This window comes from Schistocerca cancellata, chromosome 5 (assembly GCF_023864275.1).
Source record: "Schistocerca cancellata isolate TAMUIC-IGC-003103 chromosome 5, iqSchCanc2.1, whole genome shotgun sequence".
Classification (NCBI taxonomy): Eukaryota; Metazoa; Arthropoda; class Insecta; order Orthoptera; family Acrididae; genus Schistocerca; species Schistocerca cancellata.
Genome location: NC_064630.1, coordinates 35807326 through 35826090, shown reverse-complemented (window position 1 = coordinate 35826090; position 18765 = coordinate 35807326). Strand labels below are relative to the sequence as shown.

At 43.4% G+C, this 18765-nt stretch overlaps 1 protein-coding gene across 1 annotated transcript in view; it reads left to right on the top strand.

The window, feature by feature from the left end:
• LOC126188350 (titin homolog) overlaps positions 1 to 18765 on the top strand; it is a 1721077-nt gene that overhangs the window by 450963 nt on the left and 1251349 nt on the right. Inside the window, exon 12 of the mRNA XM_049929949.1 lies at positions 3342 to 3522. Coding sequence (XP_049785906.1) covers positions 3342 to 3522 — 181 coding nt within the window. The remainder of the gene's footprint in view (positions 1 to 3341; positions 3523 to 18765) is intronic.

The following is an 18765-nucleotide window of genomic DNA, read 5'->3' as shown; positions in this document are numbered from 1 at the left end:
CATCACAACGGGGGACCAGCTTACTGTGCACCAAACACATCGAAATTCCTTCATATCTGCGAGTAGCATTCGAGAACAGGTAACAGGTTCCACTGTGTCATCCTGCACCGTTCACTGGAGAGTGGCAGTAATGGAACTAGGGAATGAGCGCCCCAAGCGAAGGCTGCCGCTCACACACAGTACGACAAACAGCTGTGTCTGGAGCGGTGCCGCGACCGCGAAGCGTGGACCACTGACGAGTGACGTCACATTGTGTTCAGTGACGAAGGGAGGCTCTGCAGTACTCTGGATGACCATCGCCGGAAAGTGTAGTAGCGACATGAGCGAAGGCCCCACTCTTCCAGTGTTTTCGACTGGCACAGTGGTGTTAATACTGGCCGATTAGCTCGTGGTGCGACAGCCGTAGGGCATGACTTCAGGTTGTGGTTCATAGTGACTAATGGAACTCTGCGGGCACAACGGTATATCGTGGACATCTTGTGTCCTGCTACGTCACGTCTCGTGTGGCAGTATCATCGTAATAATTTTCAAGTGGATAATGCTCGTCCACACATGGCACTTGTCTCTGTCATGTTGAGGCACTTCCGTGGCCATCGAGGCCCCCAGATCTTTCCCCGATAGGAGGTGTTTGGGACCAGCTCTGATGTCACCCCCGTTACAGTGACACTATATATGATATCGAGGACCTGTTGCGGGCAACTTGCCTCAGGAAAGGATACAACGCCTTTGTGGCACTCTTCCCACACAAATCAGTGCATGCATTGAGGCAGATGGGGCAGGGCGCCATCCTGATAAGGCGGCTCGTGCTGCCAAATTACTCGTTTTTGTGTCACTGAAATAACATCCCATACCATCATGAGTATAGTACAATGAGTATAATTTCGTTTCCTCCGCCCCTTATGGGAGCTTCACTTTTCTTGACACGCAGCGCTGAAACGGCAGAAAGCGTGGGACTTTGGAAGTGGAAGCTGCTGGTAAATTTACTTGATAAATGTGACTTCATCATTTACTAAAAGAAAGCTAAACTTAAATTTACACAGGAGTTAATTGGTGCTGGCTGATCACAACAGTTTGCTCTCGAAATATCTTTGTTGCATTTCGCAGTAGAACAACAAATTTCTGATTTTGTAACTTACATGAAAATGTATGGCTGCAATCACTCACGCACTTTATATTAAACAACAAATAACAAACTCAGGAGAACACATACTATCAAAGAACTATGATACAGGTAAGAAAATGAACTGAGTTCTAGTAGATAGTATCAGATGCAAAATATGAAGAACCGTGTTTCATTTTTTTTGCAGTTTTCTTTTCTTTTGTTTTATGTACAACATTTATAAAGAATAATGCCTTCCAAAATAAGAATAATTTAATGTTGAAATATAAGTAAATTTTCTTAAGAAGAATATAAAAAGATGACAGGATAGAGGGGAGATTTGTTCGTAGCATCACCGATTGTGACTGACGGTGAATACCTCGCAATGGTTTCTTCGAGCTGTTGACTGCCAGCCACTCTCTCTCTCTCTCTCTCTCTCTCTCTCTCACACACACACACACACACACACCCACACCCACACCCATACACACACAAATGGCTATTACTAGACAAATAGTATTGCTAATCCTATTTATTACTAATCCTATGTATTAACTTTAGGTGCCCATCAGTGTTACCGCACTTGGTGATTTCTTGGCTAGATCGCCAGTACCTTATGCTTATTTACTGTGAGATCTCGTCATCCCCCTTCTGATTGTCACTGTTTTGGCTGTCACTGTGGGCATCGCTGTCCACCCTCTGGCGATTGTTGCTATGTTGCACATAGGCATGTCTGTTATGCCATGTCCGCAGGTGCTTTTCATGTGTTGTTTTTGAAATACTGTTTGTCAAAATACGCTCACTTCTGCCCATTGTTCTTCGTCTCTTATTGCTGTGTATATATCTATATGTCTGTTTCTGTGTAGTTTAAGTGTAGTGTGTGTCTATTGTTCGCGTATTGCCCGCAGAAAAAGACAGTGTGTTCTGGGGAAGCTTATTCCCCCTCATGTGCCTGTAGGTGTCTGCCTCAGACTCACGCGGTTTAAGTGTGTAGGATAAGGTCCGTGTCCGGTTAAGAAATGTACCATACCGCGGCTGAGATCGAATGTTTCATTCTCAACCGCTCTTTTATGTCAGGGAAGAAGTCGTGGAGTCTACGTCCGTTATCGCTTACACCCCACTGACCTTGCCATGTATCCAAACGCCAACTTTCAAGGTGACGTATCGTCTCCATCGGTTCACCAGTTATTGTGTGTACCTTATCTAGTCTCCCCATTATTAACCAGCACCTAGCAGCTCTGTATGTGATCGTGATATCTATGGGGCATATTCCGAGCACCACACACAGTGCATCCACTGAGATGGTAACGAAGGCTCCAGGTAGCCTAAGTAGGACAGTTCTCTGCCCTCGTCTGACGGATTCTTTGTTGGTGACCAGGTTCAGTCTGTGTGTCCAGGTGCCAGCTGCGAATCTAAGTACTGATTCGAAGAGCGCACAGTGGTATGTCCGTATGGCTGCTAGTCTGTACTGTTTTGAGTTTAACCTCAATAGTTTGTGTAGTATTTTTTGTGCTTCCTCTGTTGTTAATGTGTTCGTGGATATTCAATTTTTCATCTAAGTGTACCCCAAGGTAAGGCGTAACGTGTGCTCGTTTGATGTTTGTGTCCCTAATTTTAACAGACGGATTCCTTTGGAGTGATCCTTTCAGTAATCCGTCTGTTGTTTTGTTTTCGGCTATCATGAGTTTATTGTTGTGACACGATTGTGTCATTGTCTGTAGTATTCCACTGGCTTTCTGTTCTAACTGGACTCTGTCGTCTGTAGTGACTAAAACTAATAAGTCATCTGCGTAGGCGTCAATTCCGTCTGACCTGTCATGCCTATGCAGAAGTTGTAGGAGTTGTTCGATTGTTATGTCCCAGGAGATGAGGCAGCAGATCGACCATTGAGGACAGCCTTCGGTAATTCTTTTAATTACTTTCGGCTGTCCATCTCCCATTCGACTAATCGCTCTTTACAGTAGTCTAGAAAACTGTTGTACAGTGATTGCAGTACCTCCAGATGTCTTAACCTCTTAAACATTTCGGGCCACCAGAGATTATAGAATGCCCCGGCAATGCCGATCATTACTGCCATGGCGTATTTCTGTGTTGTAGTATTAACTATGTGTAAGGCCTGGTTGGAAGTACGATATGAACCCAGAATTAATTTTCATTTACGGCTGGAGTGACAACCTGGATAAACAGTCGCTACCTCGTGTCGCCTGTGAGGCCGTACCTTGTAACTCTGTTGCTGTCGCAGGTGATCGGCGTGCCGCAGCCGGTGCTGAAGTGGTACAAGGACGGCGCCGAGCTGAAGCCGGGGGACATCCACCGCATCATCTCGGGCCAGGACGGCACCTGCTGCCTGGGCACCTACACGTGCGAGGCGCACAACTGCATGGGCACCGTCGCCTCCTCCGCCTCGCTGCTCGGCTTCGAGGGTGAGTCTCTCCAGAGGCCTCTGTACCTACCGAGGCAGCTCGGTGCCGTACCGAACCGTGCTGCATAAGTCAGCTTATGAAAACCTGAGTGGTCATTATGACATTACAAGGAATCTGCTGGAAATTGACAGCAACAATAAAAAATAATCACCAATTAATAGGGCTGTCAAAATTAGACAGTTTTTCGTGTGTTTAACAGGTTCGAGAATTTCATTAAAAAATCTTCTTGACAATGACATGTTGAACAACGCTTGAAGAAAGAAACAAGTTTTGTACCACAAGGAATAAGATTAGAAATTGTCTTTTAATTAAAATAATCATCTTTCGGATCTTCCATGAGCTTCTGAAGAGATTATTCTTAACTAACTACCGGTTTCGACCATTTGACCATCTTTAGGTAAAATGAAAACATTTACAACAGCCTATTTGGCGACGTTGTTATTTTAGACAGAAGCATGGAGTCATAACGAGAGCGTCTTCTTTTCCTGTCCCTACAGTATTAGACCTTTGCCTATTACAATACCATACGAAGATAAATGACGTATATCTGTGCGTTTTACTGTTGACTGAGCAGCTTTTACTATTAACGACTGTGACGCAGGATGACTTTTATTTTACATTATTTGACGCGACAGTGAGAATGTTGCCATATAGGGATAACACCTCATGATGACCGTACTATCGAAAGCCATTGTTAATAAAGATTAGTTCATCAGGGCCCTGGACGGTTCAGAAAGCAGAGTCTTTCACAAACGCTTGCAAAATGTGGGGGACTGCCTGGACAAAACACAGGGAGGTCAGAAACAACTGAAAAGCTCATCAGGATGTTGAGGGTAGGTTGTTTCCTGAAATAACTACACTACTGGCCATTAAAATTGCTACACCACGAAGATGACGTGCTACAACGCGAAATTTAACCGACACGAAGAACATGCTGTGATATGCAAATGATAAGGTATTCAGAGCATTCACACAAGGTTGGCGGCGGTGGCGGCACCTACAACGTGCTGACATCAGGAACGTTTCCAACCGATTTCTCATACACAAACAGCAGTTGACCGGCGTTGCCAGGTGAAATGTTGTTGTGATGTCTCGTGTTAGGAGGAGAAATGCATACCATCACGTTTCCGACTTTGATAAAGGTCGGATTGCAGCCTATCGGGATTGCGGTTTATCGTATCCCGACATTGCTGTTCGCGTCGGTCGAGATCCGATGATTGTTAGCAGAATATGGAATCGGTGGGTTCAGGAAGGTAATACGAAACGCCGTGCTGGATCCCAACGGCCTCGTATCACTAGCAGTCGAGATGACAAGCATCTTATCCGCACGGCTGTAACGGATCGTGCAGCCACGTCAAGATCCCTGAGTCAACAGATGGGGTCGTTTGCAAGACAATAACCATCTGCACGAACAGTTCGACGAGGTTTGCAGCAGCATGGACTATGAGCTCGGAGACCGTGGCTGCGGTTACCCTTGACGCTGCATCACAGACAGGAGCGCCTGCGATGGTGTACTCAACGACGAACCTGGGTGCACGAATGGAAAAACGTCATTTTTTCGGATGAATCCAGGTTCTGTTTACAGCATCATGATGGTCGCATCCGTGTTTGGCGTCAACTTGGTGAACACCCATTGGAAGCGTGTATTCGTCATCGCCATACTGGCGTTTCACCCGGCGTGATGGTATGGGGTGCCGTTGGTTACACGTCTCGGTCACCTCTTGTTCGCATTGACGGCACTTTGAACAGTGAACGCTACATTTTAGATGTGTTACGATCCGTGGCTCTACCCGTCACTCGATCCTTGCGAAACCCTACATTTCAGCAGGATAATGCACGACCGCATGTTGCCGGTCCTGTACGGACCTTTCTGGATATAGAAAATGTTGGACTGCTGCCCTGGCCAGCACATTTTCCATCTATCTCACCAACTGAAAACGTATGACCAATGGTGGCCGAGCAAGTGACTCGTCACGATACGCCAGTCACTACTCTTGATGCCGGGCGGAGTGGCCGTGCGGTTCTAGGCGCTTCAGTCTAGAACCACGTGACCACTACGGTCGCAAGTTCGAATCCTGTCTCGGGCATGTATGTGTGTGATGTCCTTAGGTTAGTTAGGTTTAAGTAGTTCTAAGTTCTGGGGGACTGATGAGCACAGATGTTAAGTCGCATACTGCTCAGAGCCATTTGAACTACTCTTGATGAACTGTGGTATCGTGTTGAAGCTGCATGGGCAGCTGTACTTGTACACGCTATCCAAGCTCTGTTTGACTCAATGCCCAGGCGCATCAAGGCCGTTATTAAGGCCAGAGGTGGTTCTTCTGGGTACTGATTTCTCAGGATCTATGCACCCAAATTGCGTGAAAATGTAATCACATGTCAGTTCTAGTATAATATATTTGTCTAATGAATATCCGTTTATCATCTGCATTTTTTTCTTGATGTAGCAACTTTAATGGTCAGTAGTGTATTACGAAAAAATTCTATACGTTATGCCGTTTCTGTGTTAATTTGCATTGAAGTTATCCAATCAGGCTGCTGCGCGTGCAAATTCAAGTTTCCCGCCAGATACAATCAGTGTCAGGTGTTCTCGAAGCGCACGAAACTACTCTGCCTTTGGCTCCTGTTCGATAGTTACTACCGTCCCGCGTACAGTTTTTGTATCGCTCTCTTGTTCGGTTTTAGCACACCAACCGAGGAAAACGTTTCGCGACACTCTCTGGCGGGCCGCTGGAATTTGTGCGCGCAACGACTTGACTGGCTAACTTAAATGCTAATTAACTCGGAGGCGGCTTAACGAATCGGATTTTTTATTAACCATTATTTCTGAGCACAGTCTACAGTGAAACAGCTATACAAGATTTTCAGACTATGTCTGATCACCCTGTATTTCACTCTTTTAATGCTCCAGTCGAGATAAGAAAATTTTCCACAGTTTTGAGTAAAATATTTTTTTTTTCATTTCAAATTAAATAATACATTCTTGTTAAGCAACATGGCAACTGGTGTTGAGTAATTATTTATTGCTACAACTGATTTCGCTACCCTAAAGTTACATCATCAGGTACATATTCAAATCATTCACAGTGAAACTTAGACATTATTTCACGGCCACATCACTCTCAGTTATGTTTAATAAAATGTGCGGGGCGCCCAATAATCTCTACGTTTCGTTGTAAATGGTTTGAATATGTACCTGATGATGCAACTGTAGTATAGCGAAACTTGTATCAGTAATAAAGGATTATTCAACACCTGCTGCGGATTTGTATCACAATAATACTCGTACATTCCTACGGTCCTGGTTGGCCGCAATATAAAGTCAGTTGGAAGTAAATAAGTTCCTATATTTAAGAAATAAATATATATTTTGTTTAAATCTTACTATAAAAGAACACATTTGCCTGTTTTCGGTTCATTGCATCAGGCAGTCAAATTCATTGGTGCCTCGCTGTAAGGATAACCGTCTCCCAAATCCGCCCCATTAGGGTGCTTTGCAATATATCTCAGCAACTGGTAGCCATTGACACCTTTCCAGACCGGGAATTCAATTTGTGTCTGTGGCATGTCTCGCCCACAACTTCTCTTTGGCGAAAATAATCAAGAGGGCTTGTAGGATAAAACTGTTTCCTGCATAGGTTATATTTTATTTGTAATCATTCTTTGCGTTCAGATAATTTCTACTCCTTGGCCATTCTCAAATGTTACACGTAGTCTAATAAATTATGTTTGTTTGAGAATGACCAAAACGTCGAAATTAGCTAACCGTTGACAGCTTACGCCGAAAATAAGTTTCTCATACAAAAAAATTGTTTTGGTGGCCAACTCGTATATATAAAAGGTATTAATCAAAGCAAGATAAGGACGGCGATCATGCCGACCATATTACTGGTTCGCATATCTGAGGTTGGATGGGTTCGGCTGTTTGTTACCCGGTAGCTAACTGTGCTCCTAGTTTCTGAGGCAGGGCGTGGATGTGGCAGTAGGTACCTTCAGGCATGACTGCCAATGCACCGACTGGTAAAAGACGCTTTTTCCACTACTACTACTCATTAAATCTCTTAAAAGTTTCGAACCGAACCAGGGTCGTCTGACAGTGGAAAGAAATGAATCCATCAACCAGTATTTTCAAGTGAAATACACCTTCAGACCAATGAAAACCGAACCTACAATTCGTCTTGCAGTAACCATAGTAACAATCGTGCTACTAATGTAACATCTTATAGTTTACTAAAAAAAATTTTAAAAGTAAAAACTTTTAATGTCTAGATGGCAGTTTAACTATCATAATTAAAGATCGATAACTAATTTCGGTTGCTAGGCGCAACCATCTATCAGGTCTGTAATACATGTAGGAAATATAGCCAAAGAAAATTATGTACAATCAAGCAAAATACAAAAACACTGTACACATCTGAGAAAAAATAATGGGTACCCAATTCTAAAAATAAAAGTGGCCATATAGCAGTGTAGTATAAACTATGTTAATGCCTTTCAGCTAACATACCGTTCAAAATATGAAAAGGCGGTGAACAAGCATTGAAAAGCGTCCTTAGCTGTAGTCATGCAACAACATGCATTGGTAAGTACCAAAGCAATATCAGTACGTAGTTGGAAGCCCGTTTGTAGACCTGTCAAAAGAATTGTAGGCCGGGAATCACAAAGAGATTACATCCAAATGGATTTAAAATATGAAGATAATAATAGCATAAAGTTAAGATTACAAGGCAGAGTTACGTCCTGAACTGGCAGCATGCCGTTTGTAGGAAGCAGAGCCAATGTAACTGGCACTAATACATGAATAAAATCCAAAAAGCTTGTGTCTAAGTACAACTAATTTTAAAACCATAAAAGTAACAGGGAAATGAAGTTAAAAACTACAACACAGGGAAGCTGCCTTAATAGCTAGGCAACGTGCCATATGTAAAAGTTAGATCATATGTGAAAGTCAGACGATAAAAGCATCTAAATACACAGTAGCACTAACAAATGTGAATAACAGGATAAAAGACGAATCATACGTGAGGATCGAATGATAAAAACATCGAAGTAGAGTGTAGCGATAAAAATATGAATAATATTCGGTAATTTCGCAGGTTGGCGGTCATATAGGAACTTTTCCAGTTGCGTGAGTAGAAGATGGATGAAAAACTCATTACTTGCAATAGGATAACAGGTACCGTCGTGAAAGCAGTATACGCAACGATTCCAAAAACTGTCAGCTGTACTGTACCTGTAAACATATAAGCCATACAGGGCGTGGTAATTTTTGTAACAAAGCTAAGTGATCAACAGTCATAAAATGAGAGGGAGATTCCATTCCCCTAATTTACACAAGAATGTTCCTGAGTGCCGCATAACGCAGTCATCTTTATGAAATAGTTACAAGTTGACGGATAATATTAGAACGCTGCAAGCCGCCAATCTGGAAAGACACGTCGAAACGAAGTGAATTATGCGAGGGCTCCTACTGGCCAACCGAAATAGCCAACCAACATCAGCTGTCATCTCTGTCTTGCAATTTTAATTTTGTGTCATGATTATCTTTATACTTTAAAATCAATTTGGATGTGAGTAAGCTTTTCGAGACTCCCGGTCTACAATTCTTTCGACAGGTCTGCAACCTGGCTTGCTCGCAGTGACATTTTCAGCTACGTACTGTTATTGCTTTTGAACTTAACGAATCTACACTGTTTGCATGACTGCAGCCAGCGATGTATTCCAATGCTTGGTCACCACCTTCTCGTATTTTGAACTGTATGGTACCTGATAGGCATTAACGTAGTTTATACTGCACTGTTATATGGCCACTTTTACATCTGGAATTTGCTTCCCATTATTTTTCCTCGGGTGCTGTACAGAGCTTTGTATTCCATTTGATTGTACGTAATTTTCTTAGGCTATGATTCCTACATGTGTTACAGATTTGAAGACGGTTGCAGATAGCAACGGAAAGTAGCTATCGAACTTTAGTTGTGTTTACTTTTAAAAGTGTTTTGTTTAATAAATTATATATCAAGACCGCCGTCTGTCGACCCTGACCATGTCAGCCTTCACTGACATCTTGTAGTAGTTGCAGCGAGTGAGTATGGCTAAAAATCCGAAATAAAAATCTCAGCTTAAATGAAAAAGTTTGTGTACATCTTCTTTACACTACAAAATTAAAGCTACTCCTAAAGTTTTATTCATAAAAGACAGCCAGCAAGATTTTTTAATTTAACCAAAAGACACAACTTATCAAAAAAATTACCAGACAATTTGTACTTAACGGTACCAGTTTTCTGCTCTCCACCAGCTTTTAATTTTGAAGTAAATTGTCTTTCCTGTAATTTCCAGCAGTCTGAGATTCAACATTCTGTTTCCTTCAAAAACGTATTTTGGTCTAAAAATCTTGGAACCCCATTCCGCTGCTATCATGATTAACAGAAACATACTTACGGACACTACAAACACTGCGTAATGTTTCACCACATACATTCAGTACCATTAACTTTCAAAAACTGGCATTTCTTTTGAAATTCCTACGTTAATGGGAAAGTCATACTCCTGTAACTCGCTGATAGTCACATGTAAAGAAGTCGCTGATAGTCAGTTATAAAGAACAGGACACTGCAGTTGTATAGTTGGCTTCACACACGTGTGACCCGTAGATAGGCGAATTTTGCAACAGAGGTTAGAGACGAATTTGCAGTGACAGCCTTAGAGGTCGTACCGTGTGGCTTGTGCAACAACTCCTGGCTGAACCCCAAATGTTCGGAGCGCCACAGCCAAGACATCATGCACCGTAAATCTCTGTGACTTTCCTCGCTTAATGACCTGAGGTGTCGCACTCCACTTCTAAGCGACGCAACTCTGGTGTGATTGCCAGCGAAATCATTTGGATTAGGTTTCATAACCACGCATCAGAACAGTTAATTCCATGAGACCATGGCTGATTCGTTTCTTCATTACGGACGAAGCTGCACCCTTCATTGATCAACTTGCCACATACAAGGCACTAACTGCGAAAAGATCAATCAGAAGTTAACAGAGGGAATACGCATTAGGAGAGAGTAAACGAACTTACAGTGCAACGTCTAATCACTATCCGAGTTACGTCAGACACCGGAGCTTCAGTTATTCAGGTGATTCAAGAACATCATGAAAAACTTGAATTGGGATAGCTGAATAGAAACCGGAAAGTACTCTTTTCGATAACAATCTAATATCTGAAGCAACGTACCGTTTTCCTTGATAGCTGATCGAAGATCCTTTGTTCTAAGTACAGGGAGCCTCATTATTAGACACGCCAAAATAGCCTACTTAGAAAATGGTACGATTATTCACACACGTTGGCAGTGCTTGCTTATACACTCTAAGAAAAGAAGGCCACACAGTGAAGGAATTACCTAAATGGGACGGAAATCAGTAGTTATCATGCACATGTAGAAACGAAGAAATGATTATAATTTCAGAAAAATTGGGTAATTTATTCAAGAGAAGTAGCTTCACAAATAGAACAAGTCCATCTCTGACCCTTATGCAAGCAGTTATTCGGCTTGACTGTGCCTGACATGTTGTCAGATATACTCCTCAGGCATATCCTACCACATTCTGCAGAAATGACGCGTTAGGTCGTCAGAATCCCGAGTGACTGGAGCGCCCTACCCACAATACTCCAAACGTTCTCAACCTCTTAGAGACCCGGCGAGCTTGTTGGTCAACGCAGGGTTTGGTGAGCACTGAGACAAGAGGTAGAAACTCTCGGCCTATGTGGGCGGGCATTATCTTCCTGAAATGTAAGCCTAGGAGGGCTTGCCATCAAGGGCAACAAAACGGGACGTAGAATGTCGACGACGTCCCGATATGCTGTACGGACGCCGCGGATGACAGCCAAAGGAGCCCTGCTGTGAAAAGAAGTGGCGGCCCAGACCATTACTCCTGGTTATCGAGCCTTAGGGGAGGCGACAGTTGGGTTGCTATCCCACTGCTGTGCGGCCGTGCTGGTCATCGGGGCTCAGTTCGAAGCAGGACTCATCACTGAAGACAATTCTATTCCAGTCATTGACAGGCCAGGCCTCCCCAGTTGAGAACGTTATGGGCATGGTCCTCCAATCATCTCGGGATTTTGACGCGCTATTTGGACAGAGTTCGACACAATATCCATCGGGAGGACCTTCAATAACCTTGCATAAGGCCAGAGATGTACCAGCGCGTTAGTGACATGGTCCAATCATCCATTTTTTCTGAATCTAATAATTTCTTTCTCAATACTTGGGCATCACATCTGCCGATTTCCATCCCATTCAGATAATTGCTTCGTAGTGCTTCGCTTTATATCTTAGAGTGGACTTCGTTATATACGTATTCAAGCGTGTTTTCTATGGCACGTGTATTCTACCTCCTATTCCTCTTGGGTTATAGAATTCAACTTCTCGTCGATAGCAGGGCGAATCGAGCAAAATTATAGGTGGACAAAATGGACAAGTTCACCAAAAAAAAAAAAAAAAAAAAAAAATAGAAATGAGCGTATGGCAGCGATGGCCGGGAGGTCCCTAATAGGGGAAGTTCGGTCGCCTAGTGCAAGTCTTATTTCACTCGACGCCATAATGCGCGACTTGTGCACCGGTGATGAGGATCAAATGATGATGAGGACAACACAACACCCAGTCCCCGAGCGGAGAAAATATCCACCCCGGCCGGGAATCGAAGCCGGGCCAGCTTGCATGGGAAGCAAACACGTTACCACCCAGCTAAGCAGGCGGACATTCACCATGCAACATGTTAGTGAGCCCAGTGTTTGTTCTAGCGCGCTGTAGGAGGTATAGAAGTGGTTTCACGCGGTCACATGATACTCCACCGCCGGCGCAAATTATGGCAGTGTAGTAGTGTGAACCTGCCAGTCGATTGTATGTAGTTAAGCAATAAGATAGACCGGGCGTGAAAACGCGACAGAAAGACGGAAAGGAGCTATCGTGTGTGAACGTACCTGTGACAACACATGAATGACATGACATGTGCTCACATTCGCGAATATGGACGCCACTGGCTCTATAATGGAATTATGACAGTGGAAACTTGTGCCGGACCGGGAGTCGAACCCGAATTTCCCGCTTATCACGAGCGGTCGCTTCATGGTTAGGCTTCCGGCATCGTTCCCCTACGCTCTGTAAAGAAGCATGGGACTTCATTTTTTTTTATCCGGGCACGAGTCACGGCCACGCCTAAACTTCCATATGTCGTCAACCATGTGTCTACAACCTGCATTCGTACATTCACTATGGATATTACCGCAAGGGGGAGATATTTCTTAATTGAACGTTGCTTGCCGGTGTCGGCGAATGAATGTGATACTGCAGTGCCTGTTCAAAAGTACGATGCAAAGTTCCTTCGGACGTGCATGCATTGTCGAAGAAACTGTGCATTCTTCTGAATAACACAGGCATTGTAATACCTTAATGTACAGATCTGAATGAAGTTGCCCGATTTGATGGTGTATTAACGCGGTGCTCCCGACGTATCTATAAGGAATGATGTACTATTCATCGGCGGTCTCAACACGGCGTAAGTACAGCGATCGTAAAGAGATCGTAATAGGCAGGGACCGGAGAAAATAGTCACACCTTGTCAATGACGGTCGATTTCGAACCTGTCAGGAATTGTTGTTAACAGTGAGATGCATATCCATCTAAAATAATTTACGAGCGAACATTGGAAAGCGAACTACATACAGTAGATATTTGTAGTCGACTTATTACTGAAAGCGCCACACCAAGATGTACGTCTTCAAAGGAATAAACGAGGCAGAAACTGGACATTGGGTGACTGGAGGCGTGGGGTCTGGCACGAATGCCACGGTTTCCTTCTCGTTTCCTCTCGCAGCGTGTGGAGGCTGTACAGGAGTTGTACAAAGATATGGAAAAACCACGAGAATTACATTGTTCAACACAAATACAGATGCTATCCAAGCCTGCAAGGTGTGGTGGTATACTCGTATTTGGCCACGAACGACATCTGTGCGATGTCCTCGAAACATTCCGAGTGTCAGTCATGGTCAGAGTGTTCTGTGTAAGTCTGACAGCATTATGTTGCAGCTAAGCGAATTCAAATGTAGACTAATTGTTGGTGTTCATAACGTTGGCGCTTCCGTAACCTTGCCGAAGATTTATACCGCTGACACGGAGAGTGGAAAACACCATCCGCCAAGTCACAATGCGGTCGAAAGCGTGTGTCGAGTGAACGTGACGGGAGATCATTGAAGGGGATTGTGACGAAAAATAAGAAGACGATAGTTGAAAAATTTACTTCATAACTGACTATCGCACTTGCGAACCTTCTCAGCACTCAAACAACAGGAAGGGAGCTCCAGGAGCAGGGAATTCCAGGGCGACCTGGAATTACAAAACTGCTTATCAGTGATGCAAATGCCCGTAACAGAACATACGTGGTGCCGAAGCTATGAGAAATAGACTGTGGAGCAATGGAAGTGAGTCATTTGGTCGGGTGAATCTTGTTGCTCACTGTTTCCAACTTCTGGCCGAGTTTACGCCCCAAGAGTGAAACATGGCGGGGACTGCTGTGTTGTTTGGGGCAGCCATATCCTAGTATTCCACGGGCACTTCGGGTACTTTACAAGATCGAATTACTGACAGGGACAGTGTGACCATTTTGGCTGATCAGGTCCATCCCATGGTACAATGTTTGTTCCACAGTGGCTACGCTGTATTCCAAGATGACACGACCCTATTCACACAGCTCGAATCGTCCAGGACTTGTTTTGCGAACACGAGGAATAATTATGCTTCTCCGTTGACCACTACAATCAGCAGATCTCAGTGTTTTTGGGCCTTTGAAGTCAATTTTGGAGAGAAGAGTGCATGATCGCTAGACACCTGTGTCATCGTTACCCGAACTTGCCACTGTGCTGCTGAAAACCGTGCAGGACCTGAAGGTTTCCATTCCAAGTTAATTGGAATCTGATTTGAATCTCAACGGTTTTTCTACACCGTAGGCCGACCGGCGTGGCCAAGCGGTTCTAGGCGCTACAGTCTGGAGCCGCGCGACCGCTACGGTCGCAGGTTCGAATCCTGCCTCGGGCATGGATGTGTGTGATGTCCTTAGGTTAGTTAGGTTCAAGTAGTTCTAAGTTCTAGCGGACTGATGGTGCTCAGAGCCATTTTAGCCTACACCGTATTAAGCATGTTAATGTATTATGTTTGGTGTTTCCAGACTTTCGTCTGTCCCCTCTAGTTCAGACTGGATGTGGTTCAGTAATGTTTTGCGTGCTTGACTTGCGTTCCACTCAAATATGTTACCCTGAACACGAACCAGGATGTTTATTTCAGTAATCTCGGTGGCCAAATAGTGCTCCTTCTTCTAAATCTTCGTAATGAGAATGCTGCGGATACTTCCGTCTTCCAAGATGACAGCAACCGTATTCTCAGGGCTACACGCATACGATCCTGGTTTGAGGGCAACCTATTGCACGTCGACTGGCCCCACGAAATCATCCAGTATTAAACTAACAAAAATCTTTGGCTGTTGCGAACAGCGGGAGAAATGCAGCAATCAACTCCCCCGCAGTTTGGTACCTCTACAGGTTTAGTCCTCAGCGACAGGCTTCAGCTGGATGTCGGATACCTTGCGAAGCGGTGGTCTCTCTCCCTAGCCGAATTGATTCCATTCTGATGGTTAGAGGAAGTGTTAAACTGTATTAGCGTGATGTCTTCCGATGGTTGACTAACTTCTTGCCCTGTGTGCTTGTCGACTACAGAGGGTGGGATAGACGGTCGTCACTTTCCAAAAACCACTCGGAAGTAATGTGCAACCGATCTGTGGAAAATACTAAACAGAATGGGGATGACGTGGGAAGTATTAGAATACCTACAGTCTTCATATCCATACCTTTCACCATTGCGATGTCTTGCTCAACTTTCTCCGTGGTATAGAAATCTTTAATGGGAAACTGACGACTTCATATAATTTTTCATTGTTATTCGCCGTATGAACATTGCACTTGTTCTCTCGCTTAGCTGTCATGGCGTATTTAGAGCTTCAAACATACAGTGAATGATAGTCGTCATCAATTTCCAGTGGATGTCTGAGACTATGAACAACACTGACCCAGAAATAAATTAAAATTAATCCCAACCTCTCCACTCCCCCTGTTCAGATCATTGTTTTTGGGAGGTTTTCCTTGGTCGTACGGTGAATTACGGGATTACAAATACCCTCTCAGTTATCCCAAGTTCAGAACCTTTCTGCCCACTTCGATTCCGCTGCGGTGTTTAACTGAAAACAGGGACGTTCTACAAGAGCCCGCCGAATTCTCATTAGTAAGAAAAGAAAGATCTAAAAAAAGTTTGTGAAGAAAACAAAAGTGCTACATTAACCATTTTCTTTCGTATTCGTAACGGCACACATCGAACTGTCGGCTACTGACTACCAGCGTTCTGTGACAAGCTTTTGTACACAAAGAAGGTCAGTAAAATGGCTGAAAAGTGAACATATTGTACTTAGTGATTGATTCATTCCTGCATGCTATGAAATTAATGGGTAAACAGCTTTTAAATAACGGGTTATACAACAAGGAAGAGACGCGTATATAAGAGATAGGTATTAACACCCAGGAGAAATGTAGGTATGCTTTGACTGTCGTCACTATGTGCTGTTTTGTACACATAAGTTATTGTCTCAGTTCATCGAGGTGGCTGTACGTCTACAAAGTGAGAGAACTGAAACAAAGCCACCACATTAATTACAAGTACAGGAAATAGGGTTCGAATTCTTATGAAGACTATCAACGTAATATACACAAGTGCACTGACGAGCACTTGGTCACAAAGTCCTAACCAAAACAGTTAACTCGTCCCAGGCTCCAAGTCCAACCGAGGAGCACTGTCTCAAAGGGCAACGTCCACGAAACAAACACTTTTAGACCGCTATAGAGCTCTCGGTGACACTCGTACCCAACTCGTACACAATCCACTGATAACTCGAAGACAACTCGCTGTCGTAGAGCTGTCCGAGCCCCTAGATGCCTGACGGTCGGAGGGATTCTGTGACGCACTACTTCAGTGCACGACACTGCCGTTGCGAAGTTGTGAGGCTACTATATTGTGGTTACGCTGCTTGCGTTTGTCGAGCAGGCAACCCTGCAAACATGCCTGTTTTGCGGGAGGTCGCAACGCCCCTTGCACAGAGCAAGGTGAACTTCGTCATAAATGCCACGCGTCGAGAGGATATATATATATATATATATATATATATATATATATATATATATATATGTATATATATATATATCAGTTATCTGCTATATTAGCAGGTCCTTTGCCTCTCCATTTTCTGCGATCCATTGCTTCCTTCTTAAGGCTGCTGTATGTTGTACCGTCCATCATGTCATCCAGTATCTGGAATCTCTTCCTTACTCGCTTCCTTTTCCCTTCTACATAACCTTCTAAAACTGTTTTTATCAGTCCGTCATTCTTTCTTAATATATGCCCCATCCAATTTCTTTTTCTTCTCTTTATTACATCTAGTAACTGTCTTTTCTCTCCCACTCTTCTCAGTACCTCTTCATTTTTTACTCTGTCCATCCAACTTATTCTTTCCATCTTCCGCCATGTCCAGATCTCAAAAGCCTCCAGCCTTTCTCTGTCTTTTTTCCTCATAGTCCATGTTTCAGCGCCATATAGAAGAACACTCCATACAAGACATTTTATGAGTCTCTTTCTGAGTTCTCTGTCCAGACCGCTGCAGAAGATTCTCCTTTTCTTATAAAACGCCTCTTTTGCCATTGCTATCCTTGTTTTAATTTCTGTGGTGCACTTCCAGTCGGTGTCTATCGCGCTTCCAAGATACTTAAAATTTTGCACCTGTTCTAGTGTTTCTCCATTCAGCACAATTTTTATTTCCTTATTTCCTCCTATTGCCAATACTTTTGTTTTATTTGTGTTAATTTTCATTCCATATTTTTTTCCGTTAGTTGCAATGGTGTCCACCAAATCCTGTAGTTCTTTTTTACCTGTGGCTAGAAGGACCGTGTCATCAGCAAATCTCAAGCACCCTACTCTTCTTCCTCCAATTTCTACTCCTTTGTCATCTAATGAGCATTGGTCAATCATATTTTCCAAGTACAGGTTGAAAAGAGTAGGTGATAAACAGCATCCTTGTCTTACTCCTTTCTCTAGTCTGATCCAGTTTGTACTTTCTCCTCTCACTTTAACTGAAACTTTTTGATTAAGGTATAATGAGTTTATAAGTGTTCTGGTTTTCCAGTCCACTCTCTTTTCCCTCATAATAGTAGCCAGCTTGTCCCAAACCACATTGTCAAATGCCTTTTCTAAATCGAAGAAGCACATATATAGGTCTCTTCCTTTTTCAATAAACCTTTCTCCCAAGATTCGTAAGAGCCCTATTGCATCTCTGGTGCCAGTATTCCGTCTAAAGCCAAACTGCTCCTCGCCGAGATTTCCTCTATTACTTTTATATATATATATATATATATATATATATATATATATATATATATATATATATACGAGGGCTGTTCAGAAAGTAAGCTCCGATTGATCGCGAAATGGGAACCACAGTGAAAATTAGAAATGTTTTATTTTTAACAGTTAGCTACACCATCCAGCTACTTCTCTACGTAGTTGCCGTTCTGACTAAGACATTTGTCGTAGCGTTGTACCAACTTTCCAATACCCTCATCATAAAAGACAGCCGCTAGTGCTTTCCGCCAATTCTCTACGCTGGCCTACAGCTCGTTTTCTGTGCCAAAATGTTGTATTCATAGCCAGCGGTTCATGTGAGCAGAACTGAAACGCAGGGGGAGTCAATTACGGGCTGTATTGTGGGTAGTCAAACATTTCCAATTGAAAACGATGCAGGAGCATCTTCATTGCCCCTTCAGAATGCGGCTGAGAATATTGCCTTGTAGAAGAAACTGCACGACAGTTATGTAATGTTGGCTGTATAGCTTCAGGCGAAATTTCTCACCAGGTCCTCGTACTTGGCGGGAGACACTATTCTCTAGACAACTTTACGCGATCACTGTGAGCTCAGAAATGAGAGGAGTGACGTGATGCTATCTAGGGTCATACTAGAGACACTGCCCAACACATCTGTGCAAAGCTTTATCGGATTATCATAGTCGTTTCCATTTCGCGATCAATCGGAGCTTACTTTCTGAACAGCCCTCGTATATATATATATATGAGTGCTTCAGAAGTGATATATGCGTGCTTCAGAAGTGATGGT